The sequence below is a fragment of the Stegostoma tigrinum genome, chromosome 9 (genome assembly GCF_030684315.1).
Source record: "Stegostoma tigrinum isolate sSteTig4 chromosome 9, sSteTig4.hap1, whole genome shotgun sequence".
NCBI classification, from domain to species: domain Eukaryota; kingdom Metazoa; phylum Chordata; class Chondrichthyes; order Orectolobiformes; family Stegostomatidae; genus Stegostoma; species Stegostoma tigrinum.
Genome location: NC_081362.1, coordinates 35357150 through 35378687, shown reverse-complemented (window position 1 = coordinate 35378687; position 21538 = coordinate 35357150). Strand labels below are relative to the sequence as shown.

Below are 21538 nucleotides of genomic sequence, written 5' to 3'. Positions count from 1 at the left end.
TGTTTTGTTGAGTTGCAATGCCTGCATATATCCTTTGTTTGTAAAGGACAGGGTCCTTTATATGAAAATATGTATATATTGCTCCTAGCAAGTGGGGCTAAATGACCTTAAATTAGTTGTTAGTGTCATTGTTAGCACAATCAGAATTATTTGGTAAATATTGTCCAGTCACAAAGTTACATCTAATGTTATCTTCTGTGATTAGGTTTATTTGATGTAACCTGTACTCTGTCACAAACAGCTAAAGGTGTGTACTGCTTTGCTGTCGGACATGATCTGCCAGTCGTTTAGATAAGTGAACTACATACCAGGCATCACACCAGCATTGTAGCTCATATGACTTATGAGCTTGTTTGTGTGTTAGGCAGAATGTCTTCTTGGCTTGATGGCAGCATTATGTCAATGGGGAACATCACTCATGCTGCTAATGATTAATAGCAGTGCAAAACAACTAACATCATGTGTTGCTCAAACCTTTGAAACATCTTACCTTTCGTAATCATGGCATAATCTGGGAGAAACCTAGCTTTTTTGCAGGTTTGAAAATGCAATCCTTGGGCACATTTTTGAGTTTCCATGATGTGCAGCGAGAAGTGATCCAATCTGGGGAATTATTATCCTGCAAGATGGCTTTGGCATTTTCTTTTTCAACATCCAGCTTGCATAGCACGCAAATGATTTGGGACCTGTTTATGATATTGTCAATGAAGCCAATCTTATAGTACATGTAACTGTTAAAAATTCTACCACGTACATCGACCGCTGAAGATGGGATGCAGGACAGAGATGGAGAACCTGTTAGCAGATTCCTCAACTAATATGTTAATTAGGATTGAGCTTGTTTACAGTGTGTAAGAAAATTTTTACGTGCAGCTGTAGATTCAAATCTAGCTAATGTGTCAATTATGTTTTGGAAATATGCAAAAGGATAAATAGAGGTCATATCGTGGAAGATGCATCTTTTGTGGAAACTGAAAAAATGCAAGCACGTTGGACCTAGAGGGGACGTCATGGCAGCACCATCTATTTAGATATACAGAATGTCATTAAAGCTGAATGCAACATGAGTTGCTAAGTTCATAGATTTAATTAATACAGGTTCAGACAATGGCAGCGTGCCTAGATTATCAAGATAGAATGATGTGATACAGACATCTTTTGGTTTGTATCTGGTGGCACATTACACAATAAGATTGCAATTTCAAACATGCTTTAACTGCTTGATAGAGCTACATATGTTTATACACAAGGCTCTGTTGTTTGCAATCAGAAGACAACCAGGCACTGTAGCTTTTTGAAATAAGTTAAAGCTTGAGGTGGGATGGCGGTGCAGCTACTTCCTGATGTCTTCCCCATAGTTACATCTTGACCAGAGTTCACATGTTAGAAAACCATCATTGTTTCCTTGTACAGTATAAGTTATCATCTTTCCAATTTGGTATTGTTGCAATTCTGTCCTGTGAATTCAATACAAAACTCAACAACGTGTCTTTTTCTCAGCCAAACAGTTCAATGGTAAAAATTGAAAGAACTGTGGATGCTGTAAATCAGAAACAAAAACAAATTGCTGGAAAAGTTCAGCAGGCCTGGTAGCATCCATAGGGAGAAATCAGAGCTAAAGTTTCTTGTTGAGAGACCCTTCCTCAGTATGGTTCTGAGCTCTGCAAGGGGTAACTGATTTCTGTCCACAAGCTGCCAGACCTGCTGAGCTTCTATATTGAGTTTTGTTTGATGTGTTATTATTGTTTCATATTCTAGGTGATTTCAACACAATCTTATTCCTCAGTCTTCATCTAGAACTGGAATTAGCAAGCCATATCATGTGAGACAAATTAAAACAACAACTGCAAAAGAAGCAAAAGCGGCAATAAAACATCTAATGGGATTGAAAACAGGTAGAGCTTGTTAAGCTAAGTATGATTCTCGTGTCATCTTCCTCAGCAAAGCATGAATATAAGAGGAGGGATGTTGTGCAATGGTAGTGTCCCTACTCTGAGCCATAAGGTTCAAGTCCCAGATAACAAAGTGTGGCGCCTGTCTAGAGAGTTGATTAAAATAACTATTACGTAAGATATTAAAGTGAACTCGGAATATTTCAAGATGTTGTTCCTGTGGCATCTTAAGACAAATCTGTTGAGTGTTGCATTACATAGAACATTACAGTACAGGCCCTTCGGCCCTCAATGTTGTGCCAACCTGTCATACCGATCTCAAGCCCATCTAACCTACAGTATTCCATGTACGTCCATATGCTTATCCAATGACGCCTTAAATGTACCCAAAGTTGGCGAATCTACTACTGTTGCAGGCAAAGCATTCCATACCCTTACTACTCTGAGTAAAGAAACTACCTCTGACATCTGTCCTATATCTTTCACCCCTCAATTTAAAGCTATGCCCCCTCGTGCTCGCCGTCACCATCCTAGGAAAAAGGCTCTCCCAATCCACCCTATCTAACCCTCTGATTATTTTATATGTTTCAATTAAGCCACCTCTCAACCTTCTTCTCTCTAATGAAAACAGCCTCAAGTCCCTCAGCCTATCCTCGTAAGACCTTCCCTCCATACCAGGCAACATCCTAGTAAATCTCCTCTGCACCCTTTCCAAAGCTTCCACATCCTTCTTATAATGCGGTGACCAGAACTGTACACAATACTCCAAGTGCGGCCACACCAGAGTTTTGTACAGCTTCACCATAACCTCTTGGTTCCGGAACTTGATCCCTCTATTAATAAAAGCTGAAACACTGTATGCCTTCTTAACAGCCCTGTCAACCCGGGTGGCAACTTTCAAGGATCTATGTACATGGACACTGAGATCTCTCTGCTCATCTACACTACTAAGAATCTTACCATTAGCCCTGTACTTTGCCTTCCGGTTACTCCTACCAAAGTGCATCACCTCACACTTGTCTGCATTAAAATCCATTTGCCACCTCTCAGCCCAGCTCTGCAGCTTATCTATGTCTCTCTGTAACCTACAGCATCCTTTGTCACTATCCACAGCTCCACTGACCTTAGTGTCGTCTGCAAATTTACTAACCCATCCTACGCCCTAATCCAGTCATTTATAAAAATGACAAACAGCAGTGGAACCAACACCGACGCTTGCGGTACACCACTAGTAACTGCTCTCCAGGATGAACAGTTCCCATCAACTACCACCCTCTGTCTTCTTTCAGCAAGCCAATTTCCGATCCAAACTGCTATATCTCCCACAATTCCATTCCTCCGCATTTTGTTCAATAGCCTATTGTGGGGAACCTTATCGAACGCCTTGCTGAAATCCATATACACCACATCAACCAGTTTACTCTCATCTAACCTGTTTGGTCACCTTCTCAAAGAACTCAATAAGGTTTGTGAGGCACTACCTTCCCTTCACAAAACCATGCTGACTATCCCTAATCAACTTATTCTTTTCTAGATGATTATAAATCCTATCCCTTATAACCTTTTCCAACACTTTACCAACAACCAACAAGAGGTAAGGCTCACTGGTCTATAATTACCAGGGTTGTCTCTACTCCCCTTCTTGAACAGATGAACCACATTTGCTATCCTCCAGTCATCAGGCACTATTCCTGTAGACAATGACGAGTTAAAGATCAATGCCAAAGGCTCGGCAATCTCCTCCCTGGCTTCCCAGAGGATCCTAGGATAAATCCCTTCGGCCCAGGGGACTTATCTATCTTCACCCTCTGAAGGATTTCTAATACCTCTTCCTTGTGAACCTCAATCCCAACTAGTCTAGTAGCTTGTATCTCAGTATTCTCCTCGACAACATTGTCATTTTCTAGAGTGAATACTGTTGAAAAATATTCATTTAGCACTTCCCCTATCTCATCTGACTCCACACACAACTTACCGCTACTGTCCTTGATTGGGCCTAATCTTACTTTCGTCATTCTTTTATTCCTTAAATACCTATAGAAAGCCTTAGGGTTTACCCTGATCCTATCCGCCAACAACTTCTCATGTCTCCTCCTGGCTCTTCTGAACTCTGTCTTTAGGTCTTTTCTGGCTACCTCGTAGCCCTCAAGTGCCCTAACTGAGCCTTCACATCTCATCCTAACATAAACCGCCTTCTTCCTCTTGGCCAGAGATTCCACCTCCTTCGTAAACCACGGCTCCCGCACTCTACAGCTTCCTCCCTGCCTGACAGGTACATACTTATCTAGGATACACAGGAGCTTTTCCTTGAATAAGCTCCACATTTCTAATGTGCCCATCCCCTGCAGTTTCCTTCCCCATCCTATGCTCCCTAAATCTTGCCTAATCTCATCGTAATTGCCTTTCCCCCAGCTACAACTCTTACCCAGTGGTATACACCTATCCCTTTCCATCACTGAAGTAAACATAACAGAATTGTGATTGCTATCACCAAAGTGCTCACCTACTTCCAAATCTAACACCTGGCCAGTCTCATTACCCAGTGCCAAATCTAATGTGGCTTTGCCCCTTGTTGGCCTATCGACATACTGTGTCAGGAAGGCCTCCTGTACACACTGGACAAAAACTGACCCATCTATAGTACTCAAACTATAGTGTTCCCAGTCAATATTTGGAAAGTTGAAGTCCCCCATGACAACTACCCTGTCTGTCTCACTCCTATCGAGAATCATCTTTGCTATCCTTTCCTCTAAATCTCTGGAACTATTTGGAGGCCTATAGAAAACTCCCAACAGGGTGACCTCCTTTCCTGTTTCTAACCTCAGCCCATACTATCTCAGTTGAAGAGTCCCCAAACATCCTTTCTGCAACTGTAATACTGTCTTTGACTAACAATGCCACACCTCCACCCCTTTTACCATCTTCTCTGTTCTTACTGAAACATCTAAATCCCGGAACCTGCAACAACCATTCCTGTCCCTGCTCTATCCATATCTCCGAAATGGCCACAACATCGAAGTCCCAGGTACCAACCCATGCTGCAAGTTCACCCACCTTATTCCCGACGCTCCTGGCATTGAAGTAGACACACTTCAAACCAACTTCTTGCTTGCAGGTGCCATCTTGCTTCCCTGAAACTTTATTTCGGACCACCCTACTCTCAACCTTTTCTATAGTCGAACTACAATTTTGGTGCCCATCCCCCTGCTGAATTAGTTTAAACCCACCTGAATAGCCTTAGCAAATTCCCCCCCCCAGGATATCGGTACCCCTCTGGTTCAGGTGAAGACCATCAGGCTGTTTATTTGAACACACTTCTAGCACATGCAGAAACTCTCACTCCACAAACACCGTGCACCCACTAATTCTGGAGGTGAAGTGAGTACCAAAAAGCCATAAAAGATGAAGTCACCATTGCCTTATCAGACTATAGGGCAGCCGTCTTATTAGAGAGAGATGATTGGTGGTGGTTTAACCTGAGGGTCGTCATGCCTCAGGCAAGAAGTTGAGAAGGAGACTCCACCGTGGTAACCTCAGCCGGTGCAGGAATTGGACCCATGCTGTTGGCATGTCACTAAACATTGTCCAAGACACCAGGGATAATGCCTCGGTTCTTCTTTGAAATAATGTCATTTGATGTTTTATATTAATCAAAGCAGGATGTTGAAACCTCAGTTTAATCTCCCATCCTATTGGTACTGCACTGGAATGTCAAACTTTTTGTCGTGCTTAAGTCCTGGAGTGGGTCTTGGAGCTGGAATCTTGAGATTCTGAGGTGAAACTCCTATTACTGAGCCACTGCTGACACAAAAGGCATTGGAGATGAGTACAATTTGGCTTTCAGCCAATATCCACACACAAGTCTGTTCCTATATGTCTGTATGAACTTACTGGCTAAAATTCCTGGGCAGCAATTCAGAACCCATCTTAACTTTGCTTCTCCATAGTTATTGGACATAAAGCCAACTGGGGCTCCTTGCATCACCCATCTAGATCCAGCAAACAGACACGGACACAATGTGGCACTCCTGATCTGAGCAAATGGACAATTCGTTAGTATCTCACCAGTTCTAACCAAGAGATTTGTCACGGTTTCTTGCCTGATCCCTGATCCTGTTTCTCATTTCAACTGCTGCAGCTTTTGCAGAAGTCAATGGCAGAGCCACCAAGTCCACACCCTCTTACTCTTTAATAGGCCTCCAACCTACGAACCCTCACCTGCCCTACCTTGGACTTTTTTAAGCAAAGAGGTACATCCTCCTCCTTGAATTGTGGAGTTCTCTCATAATTTTGAAATAAATGCAACTTTACTAAAAAAATTGTATCTTCTTGATCAATTCATGAAAATTGACAGGTTTGCAGAAATGCAACTAGCCCTGAGAAAGGTGGCAAAAATAGGTAGGGCCAGACACATGTTATCATCTCCCTGGGTATCCTTGCGTAATTGTGTAGCCCTGTCCCTACACACAACCTTTACCCATGTCAAATCTCGCTACAGCAGTGACAGCCAGTGAGCACAGAAGACTATTTTTGAGTATTTTTTGTGCAATGATAGCTTTGCTTCAAGAACAAACCAAGGCCTGTCCCACTGTTGATGTAAACAGCACAGATATTTTACTTATGTACTTGTCTTTCCTACTGAATGAAGTATTTACAGCTGTTAATAGCACTGGATGCCAAAGTGGGCTCTTTACAATATCTTTGTTTCAGAAAGTTTGAAATCAGAGGCTAACATAAAACCATCTCTAGTGCAGTCAATCCTCAAGTGCCAGACAGATATGACTCTTCTTGATGAGCACGTTGAAACATATTCTGCTTCGTTAATACCTCTGTTACATGCTGAAAGAAATCCTGCTGCTACACTATATGATCCAGAAGGAACAGGTGACTTGGTGCGTTATTTTCATTTTCATAAACTGAGGTTTTTTTTTAAAAACACTAAGAATGTCTGTATTGTAAATAGATCACTCTTGGTGCCTAGTGTCAGCAGTTAACATCCCCTAGGTCAGATCCATTTTGGTCAGGTGCGGTTAGATTTCTCCTCCATAAATCAAAAACTAAGATTGATCTTTACAACCTCTTGCAGTTAGTGCAGCCAGTTCAGTAATGAATTCTGAGGAACTTATGCTGTGAATTGATTTAAGACTTCTCTTAGCTTCTCAAACTTTTATAGCCAATAACATAATTTTTTTTGTACTGCACAAACATAGACAACTTCAGTTGAAGTCTCGGAGGTAACATATGCAAACTTGCTGATTTATCCTTCTGCTCTTAGTTGGAAGGTAACAAAACTGAGCACTAACTTGGTTAAGCTGCGTAGTTTTAGAAGAGAGAATTCCAAATAAGGACAAACAAACAGGAAGAGGCCTTTCAGCCATTTGAAACTATTCCAGCATTTAAATCGGTAATGGCTCATTTACATTTTAACTCAACACACCTATTTCTTTTAAATTTGTTCACAGTTGTGAGTAGCTCTGGCAATTTATTTAAAATATCAATTGCCCACCTTTTAGTTAGCTTCAGAAAGTTGTTGGTAATCTGCCATCTTGAACTGTTGTAGTTGATGTAGGGTAGGTATGTCTGCAGTACGTTAGGAAGGGTGTTCCAACATTTTGATGCTTCAGTAGTGAAGATACTGCAACATATTTTCCCATCAGGATGATGTTTGACTTAAGAGGGCGTTTGCATATGGTAGCATTCCTAAGCATCTGCTGCCGTTGTTTTACTAAGGAATGAATAGGGGTTTGGAGAATGCTTTTGAAGCAGTCTTGGCAAGTTGCGGTCGTACTGTTGGCTCTGTGTATAAATGGCATAGACAGCCAGTCAAGCAGGCTGTTTTGTCCAGAATAATGTTGAACTTCTATTGTTTTTGCTACACCTATCTTGGCACTTTGAGAGTATTCCATTATGTGCTTAACTTGTGCCTTGGAAATAGCCATTGCAATCAAGCAGTAATTTAGTTGCTTGTACATAACCATATGGAGGCCAGACAATCTGGTCGTGTGGCCGCAGAATTACGTAACTGGTCCAATCGGACTTTTGATTGATAGAGGCCCACCAGCCAGGATATGGATTATTGGCAATTCAACAGGGCCGATGTCATTAATTGTCAAGCAGGCAGGGGTTAGATTCCTACTTCTCGTTGAGATTGTCATTTCCTGGCACTTGTCCTCTCATTGAGATGGTCATTTCCATGCTGCGGGCCCTGACGACATTCTGGCAATAGTACTGAAGACTTGTGCTCCACAACTTGCCCCTCCCCTAGCCAAGCTGTTCCAGTATAGTTACAACACCAGTATCTATCCGGCAATGTGGAACATTGCCGAAGTATGTCCTGTACACAAAAAGCAGGATAAATGCAACCTTGCCAGTTACCGCCCCATCAGAGTACTCTCATCAGCAAGGTGATGGAAGGTGTCATTAACAGTGGTATCAAGTAGCAAATATTCAGCAATAACCTACTCAGTGACACCCAGTTTGGGTTTCACTAGGGCTACTCAGCTCCTGACCTCATTTCAGCCTTAGTTCAAACATGGACAAGAGAGCTGGATTCCAGAGGTTAGTTGAGAGTGACAGCCCTTGATATCAAGGTTGCATTGGGCCAATCAAGGAATCCTAGTAAAACTGAAATCAATTGGTATCAGGGGACAAACTCTCTCCAGTGGTTGCAGTCATACCTGATACATAGGAAGATGGTCGTATTTGTTAGAGGCCAATCATCTCAGCTCCAGGACATCTCTTCAGGAGTTCCTCCAGGGTCGTGTCCTGGGCCTAACCATCTTCACATGTTTCATCAATGACTTTCCCTCCATCATAAGGTCAGAAGTGGGGATGTTCACCAATGATTGTGCAATGTTCATCAGCATTTGTGATTCCTCTGATCCTAAAGCAGTCGTGTTCAAATGCAACAAGATCTGCACAATATCCAGGCTTTGGGTTCACAAGTGTTAAGTGACATTCACGCCACACAAATGCCAGGCTATGACCACCACCCCTTGACATTCAATGGTATTACCATCATTGAATCCCTCACAATCAATATCCTAGGGGTTATTATTGACCAGAAATTCAACTAGACTCACCAGATAACCACAGTGGCTACACGAGCAGGCCAGAAGTTAGGAATACTGCAGCAAGGAACTCACCTCCTGACTCCTCAAAGCCTGTCAACCATCTACAAGGCACAAGTCAGGAGCGTGATGGAATACTCCCCACTTGCCTGGATGAGTGCAACCCCAACAATATTCAAGAAGCTTGACACCATCCAGGGCAAGGCAGATTCGCACTGCAACCATAAGCATCCACTCCCTCCACCATCAACACTCAGTACACACTGCTGCTACCATGTATAAAATGCACTGCAAAAATTCACCAAAGATCCTTAGACAGCACCTTCCAAACCCACGACCACTTCTGTCTAGAAGGACAAGGACAGCAGATGTCTGGGATCACCACCACTTTCAAGTTCCCCTCCAAGCCACTCACCATCCTAACTTGGAAATATATTGCCGTTCCTTCACTGTTGCAGGATCAAAATCCTGGAATTCCCTCCCTAATGTCATTGTGCATCAACCTACAGCTGGTTGACTGCAGTGGTTCAGGAAAACACTTCACCATCACATTCTGAAGGGCAACTAGGGATGGGCAAGAAAAGCTGACCAACCAGCGATGTCCACATCCCTCAAATGAATAGGAAAAAAATGTGATGTCAGTATTATTTTCCACTTATCATCCCAAGCCTGAACATTATCCTTCGCTTGCTTCATTTTCTCAAGAGATGTTGATGTCTCAACGACTTCAAACAGATTCTGGCATTCCATTAGCCACCTTTAATCATTTTCTGCACCTGTGTGTGGCATTTTAAAAATCTATGTACCTGAACTCCTAAGTCTCTTTAGGACAGCCACTGTATTTAACTCAATCCCATCTAGAAAGTAACCAGATCTATAACATTTGCACTGCTGGCATGAGTGAGATAAGGCAGGCCGAAGAAGGTCAGCTCCAAAAATAAATGTTGTGGATGAGCTTTCTGCAAGGAAAATCTGAGGAGGAATGCCAATTCCTGTGTTTGGCTTCACCAATTAAAAATGACTAGTTCACTACCTCAGTCTGTCCCCTTGGAAAATAAATGAATACCTCCTGACTCCTTGGCACATCCTAACCCTGAAGCAGTACTGTAGTCACTAATGTGTTGCCTCAACCCTAAAAGCATTAGATGAGGCCAAAGATAAATTCTGCACCAGTCTTAGTCAATCATCGTCCCAGATCCCCAAAGTTAAAGAACTGATCATCCTGGGTGATTTCAATGCTAGACTTGAGAGAGACATAAACCTTTGGAAAGGCATGAATTGCAAGGAAGGCATTGAAAAGGTAATCATTAAGCATCCTACTGACAAAATGCCTAGAACATGGCTGATTGTTACAAGCACACTACTTCATCAGAGAGACAGTTACGAGACTACACAGCAACCCGCTTGTGCCAAACATTGGCACCTAAATGACAGAGCACGAGGATGTCTGCATCACCTACATTTTGACAGGAGCTGATGACTACTAGACCGACAATTCAGTTTACTAACTTCATCTGCCTGGCACAAAAACACCAATGATCATATAAGTCCTTTTTGCAGCGAAGAGCGGCGCGAGCCGGGCAGACGTGAGGTCAGGGCAGAGAGGCAGTTGGGAAGGTAAGTGAGGCTATTTAAGTACTTGCCTCGAAGCCAGCGGGTCCTTTTTGCAGCGGAGTGCTATTTAGTAGGTGTGTTCTCAGCCCCAGGTCCTACACAGTAGGGCCTCCCTCCCACCCCCCTCCTCTACCCTAATTAAGAGTCCACAGACTCACAGCAAACACACAAGGGCTGAGGGAAGTGCCTAGTGAGTAAAGTGCGAATTTTCGGTGAAGAGACTCAGTCAGGAGATCACCCTCTTCAACAGTGGCGTAAAGACATGACTGCCAAGCTGATTCAGTGTGCTGCACGCATGATGCGGGAGGTCAGGGACACTGATGATGTTTCTGGCTCCTATAGCTGTGGTAAGTGTGTACACATTCAGCTTCTGAAGGAGATTGTTGCAGCACTGAAGAAAGAACTAGAAGACCTCAGGCTCATCCGAGAGAATGAGAATTTTCTGGACAGGACCTTCAGCAAGGTCACTACACCGAGGATACCTGAAGAGAGAAGGGGCATGTTGATGACAAAGGAAGACATGAATGAAGTATGAGAGACCCCAGAGGAAGCACCTATTGTAAACAGGCTGAGTGTCTTGGAAACTGCCGAGACAGACGACACTGCCAGTCCGAGAGGTGGACAGGTCTGCGAGTCAAAAATTGCTGTAGAGGCAGAACCGAGAAGTCAGACATCACGGAGAGCTGTGGTAATAGGGGACTCCATAGTGAGAGGGACTCGGGTTTCTGCGGCAACAGGCGAGATTTGAGGATGGTGTGTTGCCTTCCTAGTGCCAGGATCCAGGACGTCACTGAGAGTGCAGAGAATCCTCGAGGGTGAAGGTGAAGACCCAGACGTGGTGGTGCATGTCGGCACTAATGACGTCGGGAAGAAAAGGAGGAGCATTCTACAGCGGGACTTCAGAGAACTCTGAAGAAGGCTGAAAAGCAGGACTTCCTCTCTGATGAAGGGTCTAGGCCCGAAACGTCAGCTTTTGTGCTCCTGAGATGCTGCTTGGCCTGCTGTGTTCATCCAGCCTCACATTTTGTTATCTTCCAGGGTAGTTATCTCCGGTTTGCTTCCAGTTCCTCGGGCTGGAGAGGGCGGGAACAGACAGATAATGGACCTGAACGTGTGGATGAGGGACTGGTGTCGGAAGCAAGGATTTAAATTCTTGGATCACTGGGGTATGTTTTGGGTAAGAATAAATTGTACAGGAGGGACGGTTTGCAACTTAATAATCGGTGGACCAGCATTCTGGCAGGCTGGTTTGCCACTGCAACACAGGTGTGTTTAAACTAAGTAATGGGAGGGAGGGGCCAGACTGAAAATTTAAGAATGAAGTTAAAAGGAAAGTGAGAATAACAGGTTAAGAAGGACAACAGAATCAACAGAGCAGAAAACTCAAGAAGGGATCGTACAGTATGGCCAAGTGAAATAGGGATTGATAGGAAGGGTGAGGGGAGAAACAAATTAAAAATATTATATATGAATGTACGAAGCCTAAGAAATAAGGTGGATGAGCTTGAGGCTCAGTTGGAAGTTGGCAAGTGTGATGTTGTGGGGATAACTGAGACGTGACTTCAAGTGGACAGGGCCTGGGAAATGAATATTCAAGGCTATACGTGCTATCGAAAGGACAGACTGGTGGACAGAGGGGGTGGGGTAGCCCTGTTGGTGAAGAATGATATTCGGTCCCTTGTGGGGGGGGGACATAGAGTCAGGAGATGTAGAGTCAGTATGGATAGAGCTGAGAAATTCTAAGGGTAGAAAGACCATAATAGGAATTATCTACAGGCCCCCAAACAGTAGTCAGGAGGTAGGGTACAGGTTGAATCAAGAGTTGAAATTGGCCTGTCACAAAGGTATCACTACAGTTGTTATGCGAGATTTCAACATACGGGTAGACTGGGAGAATCAGGATGGTACTGGACCCCAAGAAAGGGAGTTTGTAGAGTGCCTCCGAGATGGATTCTTAGAACAGCTTGTCCTGGAGCCTACCAGGGAGGAGGCAATTCTGGATCTGGTGTTGTGCAATGAACCGGATTTGATCAGGGACCTCAAAGTAAAGGAGCCATGAGGAGGTAGTGACCACAACATGATAAGTTTTAATCTGCAGCTTGAGAGAGAGAATGGAGAATCGGAAGTGTCAGTATTGCAGTTGAATAAAGGGAACTATGGAGCTATGAGGGAGGAGCTGGCCAAAGTTCAGTGGTACAATACCCTAGCAGGGATAGCAGTGGAACAACAATGGCAGGTATTTCTGGATATAATGCAGAAGGTGCAGGATCAGTTAATACCAAAGAGGAAGAAAGATCCTAAGGGGAGGCTTGGGCAGCCGTGGCTGACGAGGGAAGTTAAGGACTGTATAAAAATAAAAGAGAAGTATAACGTAGTAAAGTTGAGTGGGATGCCGGAGGACTGGGAAGCGTTTAAAGAGCAACAGCGGATAACTAAAAAGGCAATATGCAGAGAAAAAATCAGCTATGAAGGAAAACTGGCCAAAAATATAAAGGAGGATAGTAAAAGCTTTTTTAGGTATGTGAAAAGAAAAAAAATGGTTACGACTAAAATTGGGCCCATGAAGTCAGAAACGGGTGAATTTATTATGGGGAACAAGGAAATGGCAGCTGAGTTGAATAGGTACTTGTGTCTTCCCTAGTGAAGACAGATCCAATCTCCCAGATGCAGTAGTGGCTGAAGGACCGAGGGTAATGGACGAACTGAAGGGTATTTATATTAGGCAGGAAATGGTGTTGGATAGACTGTTAGGTCTGAAGGCTGATAAGTCCCCGGGACCTGATGGTCTGCATCCCAGGGTACTTAAGGAGGTAGCTTTAGAAATTGTGGAGGCGTTGGTAATTATTTTCCAAGGTTCTATAGAATCCGGATCAGTTCCTACGGATTGGAGGGTGGCAAATGTTGTCCCACTTTTCAAGAAAGGAGGGAGAGAGAAAACAGGAAATTATAGACTGGTTAGCCTGATGTCAGTGGTGGGAAAGATGCTGGTGTCAATTATAAAAGATGAAATTACGACTTATTTGGATAGCAGTAACAGATTAGGTCAGAGTCGGCATGGATTTACGAAGGGGAAATCGTACTTGACTAATCTTCTGGAATTTTTTGAGGATGTATCTATGAAGATGGATAAGGGAGAGCCAGTGGATGTAGTGTACCTAGACTTTCAGAAAGCCTTTGATAAAGTCCCGCATAGGAGGTTGGTGAACAAAATTAGGGCACATGGTATTGGGGGCAAAATACTGAGTTGGATTGAAAGTTGGCTGGCTGACAGGAAGCAAAGAGTAGTGATAAACTAGTGTCTTTCGGAATGGCAGGCAGTGACCAGCGGGGTACCACAAGGTTCGGTGCTGGGACCGCAGCTGTTTACGATATATATTAATGATATAGACGAAGGCGTTAGAAGTAATATTAGCAAATTTGCTGATGACACAAAGTTGGGTGGCAGTGTGAAATGCAAGGAGGATGTTATTAGAATACAGGGTGACTTGGACAGGCTAGGTGAGTGAACGGATGCATGGCAGATGCAGTTTAATGTGGATAAATGTGTGGTTATACACTTTGGTGGCAAGAACAGGAAGGCAGGTTACTGTCTCAATGGAGTCAAGTTAGGTAAAGGGGAAGCACAATGAGATCTAGGTGTTCTTGTACATCAGTCAATGAAAGCAAGCATGCAGGTACAGCAGGTAGTGAAGAAAGCTAATAGCATGCTGGCCTTCATAACAAGAGGAATTGAGTATAGGAGCAAAGAGGTCCTTCAGCTGTACAGGGCCCTGGTGAGACCACACCTGGAGTATTGTATGCAGTTTTGGTCTCCCAATTTGAGGAAGGACATTCTTGCTATTGAGGGAGTGCAGCGTAGGTTCACAAGGTCAATTCCCGGAATGGCAGGACTGTCATATGTTGAAAGATTGGAGCGACTGGGTTTGTATACTCTTGAGTTTAGAAGGATGAGAGGGGATCTGATTGAGACGTATAAGATTATTAAGGGATTGGACACTGTGGAGGCAGGAAGCATGTTTCTGCTGATGGGTGAGTCCAGGACCAGAGGACACAGTTTAAAAATAAGGGGTAGGCCATTTAGAACAGAGTTGAGGAAAAGCTTCTTCACCCAGAGAGTGGTGGATATATGGAACGCTCTGCCCCAGAAGGCAGTGGAGGCCAACTCTCTGGATGCTTTCAGGAAAGACATAGACAGAGCTCTTAAAGATAGTGAAATCAAGCGTTATGGGGATAAGGCAGGAACAGGATACTGATTGTGGATGATCAGCCATGATCATAATGAATGGTGGTGCTGGCTTGAAGGGTCGAATGGCCTACTCCAGCACCTATTGTCTATAAAAATCCAGAAGAGAGAGGTCTTCCACCTGCCTCCTCCTACCATACAACTCTGCCCCTCAATTGCCAAGATCCACAGCAAGCCACGAGAGAATGTGGTCAGTTCTCATACCCTAGGAGCCTCCTATTGCTGAGAGTAGATATCAGTAATGAAATTCATCATTGCCGCTGGCATGCCACATAGAGATGATTTTATGTCACAAAACTGGAATACTGTTACAGCAGGTTATAAGGCCGGCCAATGGATTTTTTGGAATTTATTGCTAAGGAAACAAAGTATAAAAGTGAGGAAGTATTGCTGCAACTGTACACAGCATTTGTGAGACTGCAGCTGGAATATTTGCATCCAATTTTGGGCCCCTTGCTAGAGGATGGATGTGGTTGTACTGGAGGCAGTTCCAACAAGGTTCACTTGATTGTTTCCAGAGATGAGGGATTTGTCTTATGAAGAGATATTCAGTAGTTTAGGCTTATATGGTCAGGAATTTAGAACAGGAGAGGAGATCTAATTGAGGTATATAAAATGCTAATGGTAAGGGGTAGCAGATTTAAAACAGATTGGAGAAATAACTTCTCTCAAAGGGTCATGCATCTTTGGAATTCACTACCCCAGAGTGTGGTGGATGTTGGGATATTGAATAAATTTAAGGAGGTGATAGATTTTTAATTAGTAATGGGTTGAAGGGTCATGGAGAATGAGCAGGAAAATGGAGTTGAGGTGAAGATGACATCAGCCATGATCATATCAAATGGCTGAGCAGGCTCAAAGGGCTGAATTTCCTACTCTTGCTCCTAGTTCTTCCGTTCAAAGACTTCAAACTTATTACTGAGCTCCTGGTCTACAAGGCAGCAATATTACGTGCCCTCTGTATGCTTCAGCAAAGATATAACCAATACTGCAAAATTCTGCAAATCTACTGGTAGGCTCAGCACTCCAATGTCAGTATCCTCTTCTGGCTAACTTGTGCAGCCATGAGGAACTAGTTAGTGTCAAATAACTACATTGAGCATACTACATAGTCTGCTTGCCTGGTGTAGCTTCCAAAATAAGCTCTGTACCCTGAGCTCTGTCATGTTACTAGAAAGGCAGAAGAAACACCTCAAGTATGTCCTCAAAGTCTCTCTGAAAATTGCAATGCCCACACTAAATTGTGGGAATATCCCATTCAAGGGGACAGCATATGACTCAGTGGTTAGCATTGCTACCTCACAGTGCCAGGGACGACACCACCAGCCCCCCTGCCCCTGAGGTTCGATTCCACCCTTGGGCAGCTGCATTCCATATCTGCGTGGGTTTCCTCCAGATGTTCCGGTTTCCTCCCACAGTCCAAAGATGTATAAGGTCAGAAGTCAAATGACATCAGGTTTTAGTCCAGCAGATTCATTTGAAATCACAGGCTTTTGGAAGTGGCTGACAAATGCCACTGCTCTGAAAGCTTGATGTGGAGGTGCAGGTGTCAGATTTGAGTGGACAAAGATGTGCAGATTAGGTGGATTGGCTGTGGGAAATGCAGGATTTAGAGAAATGTGGTAGGGAGTGTTGGGTCTGTTTGGGATGCTCTCCAGAGTGTCAGTCTGGACTTGATACGCTGCATGACCTACTTCCACACTAAGTCTTTTCATAGAATTAATAAAGTCCTATCCAAGTTGGAAAAGAAGCATCTGTGAAAGAGCCAGCCACCTCAAGGTTCGCTGACAGGCCCTGGTGGAGGCCAAGCACAAACAATAGAGCATTTGGATACCCAAGTATCTCACCTGCTCACTTCAAGGAAATTATCTTGAATTTCAAGGGAATGCCTAAGAGATAGTTTTGTACCTCTTAAATTCCATTTAGTTATATTTAATCATTGCTTGCCAGATTCTGATTTATTTTGATCATAGATTCCTTTAATGTAAGTATCTTATAGTTTATTTTCTCTCCTCTGACCCATTTAATTGCTCTGGTTATTAATTGGCGTGTACTTATTTAACAATTAAATGGATATTATTTGAATCTAAGTGGTTCACGTATCTTATTCTGTTTTATTCTGGGATTCAGTATGAAATTATCCCCCTCTTTAATGTATCTTCTTTGTTTATGGCATTATGCCCTGTTAGTTGATGTCATTATGTTTAAATATAGCCCTCTAATTTGGGCTTAGATCTGTCACTTCTACTGCTGCTATGTTTAAATTTTCTCAACCTGCTCCAGTGGGTTCCTGGGCTGTTAATTCTGCCACTGCTTGAATCTCCTAGCCCTCTCGCATGCTGGTCTGTGTCCAGAAATTTGGGTAAGAATATTGAGGGGTACAGAGCAGCATTCGTTGGTGCAGCTCAAATGCACACCAGATATGATCTAATTGAATGCAGAATGTATGGAGTTGCTGAATAGTTACCTCCTGGTCCTGTGGTGAGTTTTATACAGCTTATCCAGCTAGAAATAGTTCAGTTGGGTTACTTAGAAAATTATCTGATGTGTTTTTGGAAGGAGTAAACTAGCCAGAAATAGTTTAGAAAAAGCAAATTGTAAGAGCTAACACGGTGTGAAGCTGAATGAACACAACAGGCCAAGCAGCATTAGATGAGCAGGAAAGTTTGACGCTTCGGGTCGGGACCCCTCTTCAGAAACATTCAGATAAATTGTAAGAGTTGTTGCATTTACGCTAATGTGGTCGACTGCATCTCCTGCTCCCAATGTAGCTCCTACATCGGTGAGACCAAGCAGAGGCTTGAAGACCACTTTGTAGAACACCTGCACTCCATTCGTTCGCAACAAACGACAACACCTTCCAGTCGTGAACCACTTCAACTCCCCCTCCCATTCCCTGGATGACATGTCCATCCTGGGCCTCCTCCAGTATCACAATGACACTAACTGGAAACTGGAGGTACAGCACCTCATTCTGCTTCGGGAGCCTTCAACCCAATGATCTCAATGTGGACTTTACTAGTTTCAAAATATCACCCCCCGCCACCATCACGGCCACATCCCATGACCAACCCTCCCTCTCATCCCTGCCTCCTTGACCTGGCATAACCTGTCCGTCTTCTCTCTCACCTGTCTGCTACTCCCACCTCACCGACCAATCCCAACCGCATCCTACCTGCACTCGCCTATCACCATCTCACCTACCTTCCCCAGCCCCAACCACCCCCTCTTTATTTCAGAGCTCCCTGCCCCCTCCCCCATTTCTGAAGAAGGGTCCCAAACTGCAACATCAGCTTTCCTGCTCCTCCAATGCTGCAGGCCTGCTGAGTTCCTCCAGCCCCACACTGTATTATCTCTGGCACAAGCATTGGCAGCTCTTACTATCTCTGAATTCCATGCTGGTCCAGTTTTCCAGCATTAGGCCTGGAACCTTGAATGTTATGACACATGTAAGTGCTCATCCAAGTATTCCTTAAATGATGTGAGATTATTTGCCTCAACTAATATTCCTGGCAATGCGTTCCAGATCTCTACCACCCTCTAGGTGCAAAAAGCATTTCCTCAAATCCCATACAAACCTGTCGCCAACCATAAGGCCTGTCACCTTAAAATTATACCCCCTTGTAATTGAGTCTTTGACTAAGTGGAACAGCCACTTTCTATCCATCCTGTCTGTGTCCCTTGTGATCTTAAAGTCTCCTATCAAGATTCCTCTGTTCCAGAGAAAACAAGCCTACCTTATCCAGCCTTCCTTCGTAGTTGAGTTGCTCCATCCTGGGTAACACCTCAGCACCCCTTCCAGTCCAATTGCATTGTTCCCACACTATTGTGTGTTGACCAGAACAGCACATAATACTCTAGCTGTGGATATCCAAAGTCCTGTGTAGCTCCGACATAATCTCACTGCTCTTATAAACCATGCCTCGAATAAGTACCCTAAGTATTCCATATACCACCTTAATTACCCTCTTAACCTGTGGTCCACCTTCAGATATCTGTGGATAAGCGCCCTAAAATCCCTCTGTTTTTGTAAAATTTCTGCTGACATAGAGTCATACAGCGTGGAACAGACACTTCTGTCCAACTAGTCCATGTTAACTATGTTCCCAAACTGAACCATTCCCTGTCCAGTGAAGTGGTTGAAGCTACCTCGCAGAATGAATGTTTTTAAGGCAAGGCTAGAAAAATTTTGAAGAGTAAAGGAATTAACAGTTATGGTGAGTGGACAGGTAAGCAGAGCTGAGTCTTAAGAAGATCAGCCATGATCTTATTGAATAGTGAGGCAGGCTCGAGGGGCCAGATGGCCTACTCCTGCTCCTAGTTGTTATGTTATATAAAAGGCATGGTTGGTAAGTTTGAGGATGGCACCAAAATTGGTGGTTTGGTAGACAGCGTAGAAGGTTATCTGAGTACAGCAGGATCTTGATCATAGCGCCATAGATCAAGAAATGGCAGGTGGAGTTTAATTCAGATAAATATGAAGTGCTGCATTTTGGTAAGACTAAACAAGGAAGGACTTACACAGTGATGGAAGGGTCCTGGGGAGTGTTCTTGAACAGAGGGGTGCAGGTATAGTGTTCCTTGAAAGTGGTGTCACAGGTATACAGGGTGGTGAAGAAGGCATTTGGCATGCTTGGCTTTGGTCAGAACATTCAGTATAGGAGTTGGGACATCATGTTATAGCTGTTCAAGACATTAGTAAGGCAGCATTTGGAGTACTGCGTGCAATTCTGGTTGCCCTGCTTTAAGAGGTATGTTATTGAACTGGACAGGGTACAAAAAAAGATTTTCAACGATGTTACTGAGACTGGATGATTTGTGTTATAATGATGGGCTGGATAGGATGGGGCTTTTTCCCCCTGAGGCCTAAGAGTTTTAGGGGTGACCTTTTATAGAGGTTTATAAAATCACGAGGGGCATAGATAAGGTGAATAGCCGAAGTCTTTTCCTAGGGTAAGGGAGTCCAAAACAAGACAGTGTAGGTTTTAAGATGAGGGGGAAAATATGTAAAAGGGACTGGAGACACAATATTTTCACCGAGGGTGGTGCGTATGTGTAATAAGGTTATAGAGGTGGGTACAATCACAACATTTAAAAGACTTCTGGATGGGTTTTCGTAGATGGGGAAAGGATTAGAGTTTTATGGGCCAAACACAGGCAAATGAAACTAGCTTACAATGGAAAACCTGGTTGGCATGGATGAATTGGGCTGAAGAGCCCGTTTCATGCCGTATGGCTCTATGACTCTTTCATAAAGCCTGCCACAAAATTTTTATTTAGATCATGGTTTCCATTTACCTTATAACCCCTGCCTCCAGATGAAGTAGACATGTAACAAAATCAGGAGAAAAAGAGCATTAACCAAAGAATGGTTGGTTAACCTAATTGTAAGTTATCAGCAGTATAATTACTTACACTGTTAATGGCATTACACCATTTCTAATGACATAGAATAAAATGAGAATAGACATACAATCTGCACAGAGCAGAGCCATTTAGTGAAGTGGTAAGTGAAGCTCAGACTTCGTGTTCTATGGAATATACAAAAATGTGTGATAGTTGTAACATTTTCATCCATTATAATTTTAACTGATATACTTGTACTCAATTTATAACAGACATATCTTTTGTATCAACAGTACCTCAGTTCAGAGGCTGCAAATAAAAAGGGACCAAAGTGTCTCAAAACAGCTGCAGCCGCATATGTGAATTCACCATTAGTGACTTCTCAAAGAAATTCTGATACATTCAAGCAAGTAATCTCACAGTCACTACTGAAAAAGATACCAACAAGAGGAGCAGTGTGCCAGCAATAGAACTTCTCGGCAACTTTGTAACAACCCAGAGAGAGTCTCAAAGTGCAGCCACAGCCCCAATTGCTCCACCCCGCAAGAAGAAAGCTGCAGCACCTTATTTGCAAATTGACAACAATTCAGTTTTGAAATCCTACCATAATGATCCCAGACAGAACTGTTTTCATGCGTGTGGGTTGCATGGCAGTGATCATCCTATTAAACTGTGCAATACTAGTACTTCATCTAGCAATAACTCTGTTAGGTCTTTTCAAGAAAGTAGACCTTCATCTGACCCATCCAAACAACAAAGGAACTTTAATGTAAATCTGCCTAAGTTTGGACAAGATGTAAATAATGCTGAAGCAAAGGTATCTGCCACTGGTTCCACAAATGAAAGAATATCTCAAAGCCATGACACAGAATAATTGTTTTTCTCCAAACAAGTTGTAGCAAATGTTGCGTGCAAGGAATGGTAATCATACTTTTGGCTTTATCACAATGCTTTAAACTGGCTTCTCAGTGAATTTAAACAAATGTCTATGATTTTGCTTGACCTGTGGAGAAATAAGGGACTTGTGTACTTTGTGAGAATTCTTTTCTTATGTTGTTTAGTAGATGTTGCTGAATAACAAATGAAATATAATCCAATGATGTATAATATTGATATTTTATTGAAACCAGTTTAATTGTAATTTTCCATATCTTTTCACAAATGAAATAAAAGAAATTAGTTAACTGATTTACAAGAGTCATATTCATTGTGTATATTGCCTTTTCTGTTTGCTGTAACTTAATAAAAACTAGTGTCACAAGCCCAATGATTAAACAATCAGGTTCAAGTTCTGCAGTTCAATCACATCCAGTGGTATCCAATTCCTACTAATTGCTATTAAGTGATAATGTCAGTTCTGGTATAAAAATCAG

At 43.1% G+C, this 21538-nt stretch overlaps 1 protein-coding gene across 1 annotated transcript in view; it reads left to right on the top strand.

Annotated features, from left to right (window-relative positions):
• The window catches only part of LOC132210041 (synaptojanin-2-like), a 58029-nt gene extending 36954 nt beyond the window's left edge, over positions 1-21075 (top strand). Inside the window, 8 exon segments of the mRNA XM_059648848.1 lie at positions 1780-1895; positions 6603-6723; positions 14991-15028; positions 16198-16217; positions 19772-19795; positions 20459-20598; positions 20600-20674; positions 20676-21075. Of these exon segments, the coding sequence (XP_059504831.1) occupies positions 1780-1895; positions 6603-6723; positions 14991-15028; positions 16198-16217; positions 19772-19795; positions 20459-20598; positions 20600-20674; positions 20676-21039 (898 nt within the window). The 3' untranslated portion in view covers positions 21040-21075.
• The last annotated feature ends 463 nt before the right edge of the window (positions 21076-21538 follow it).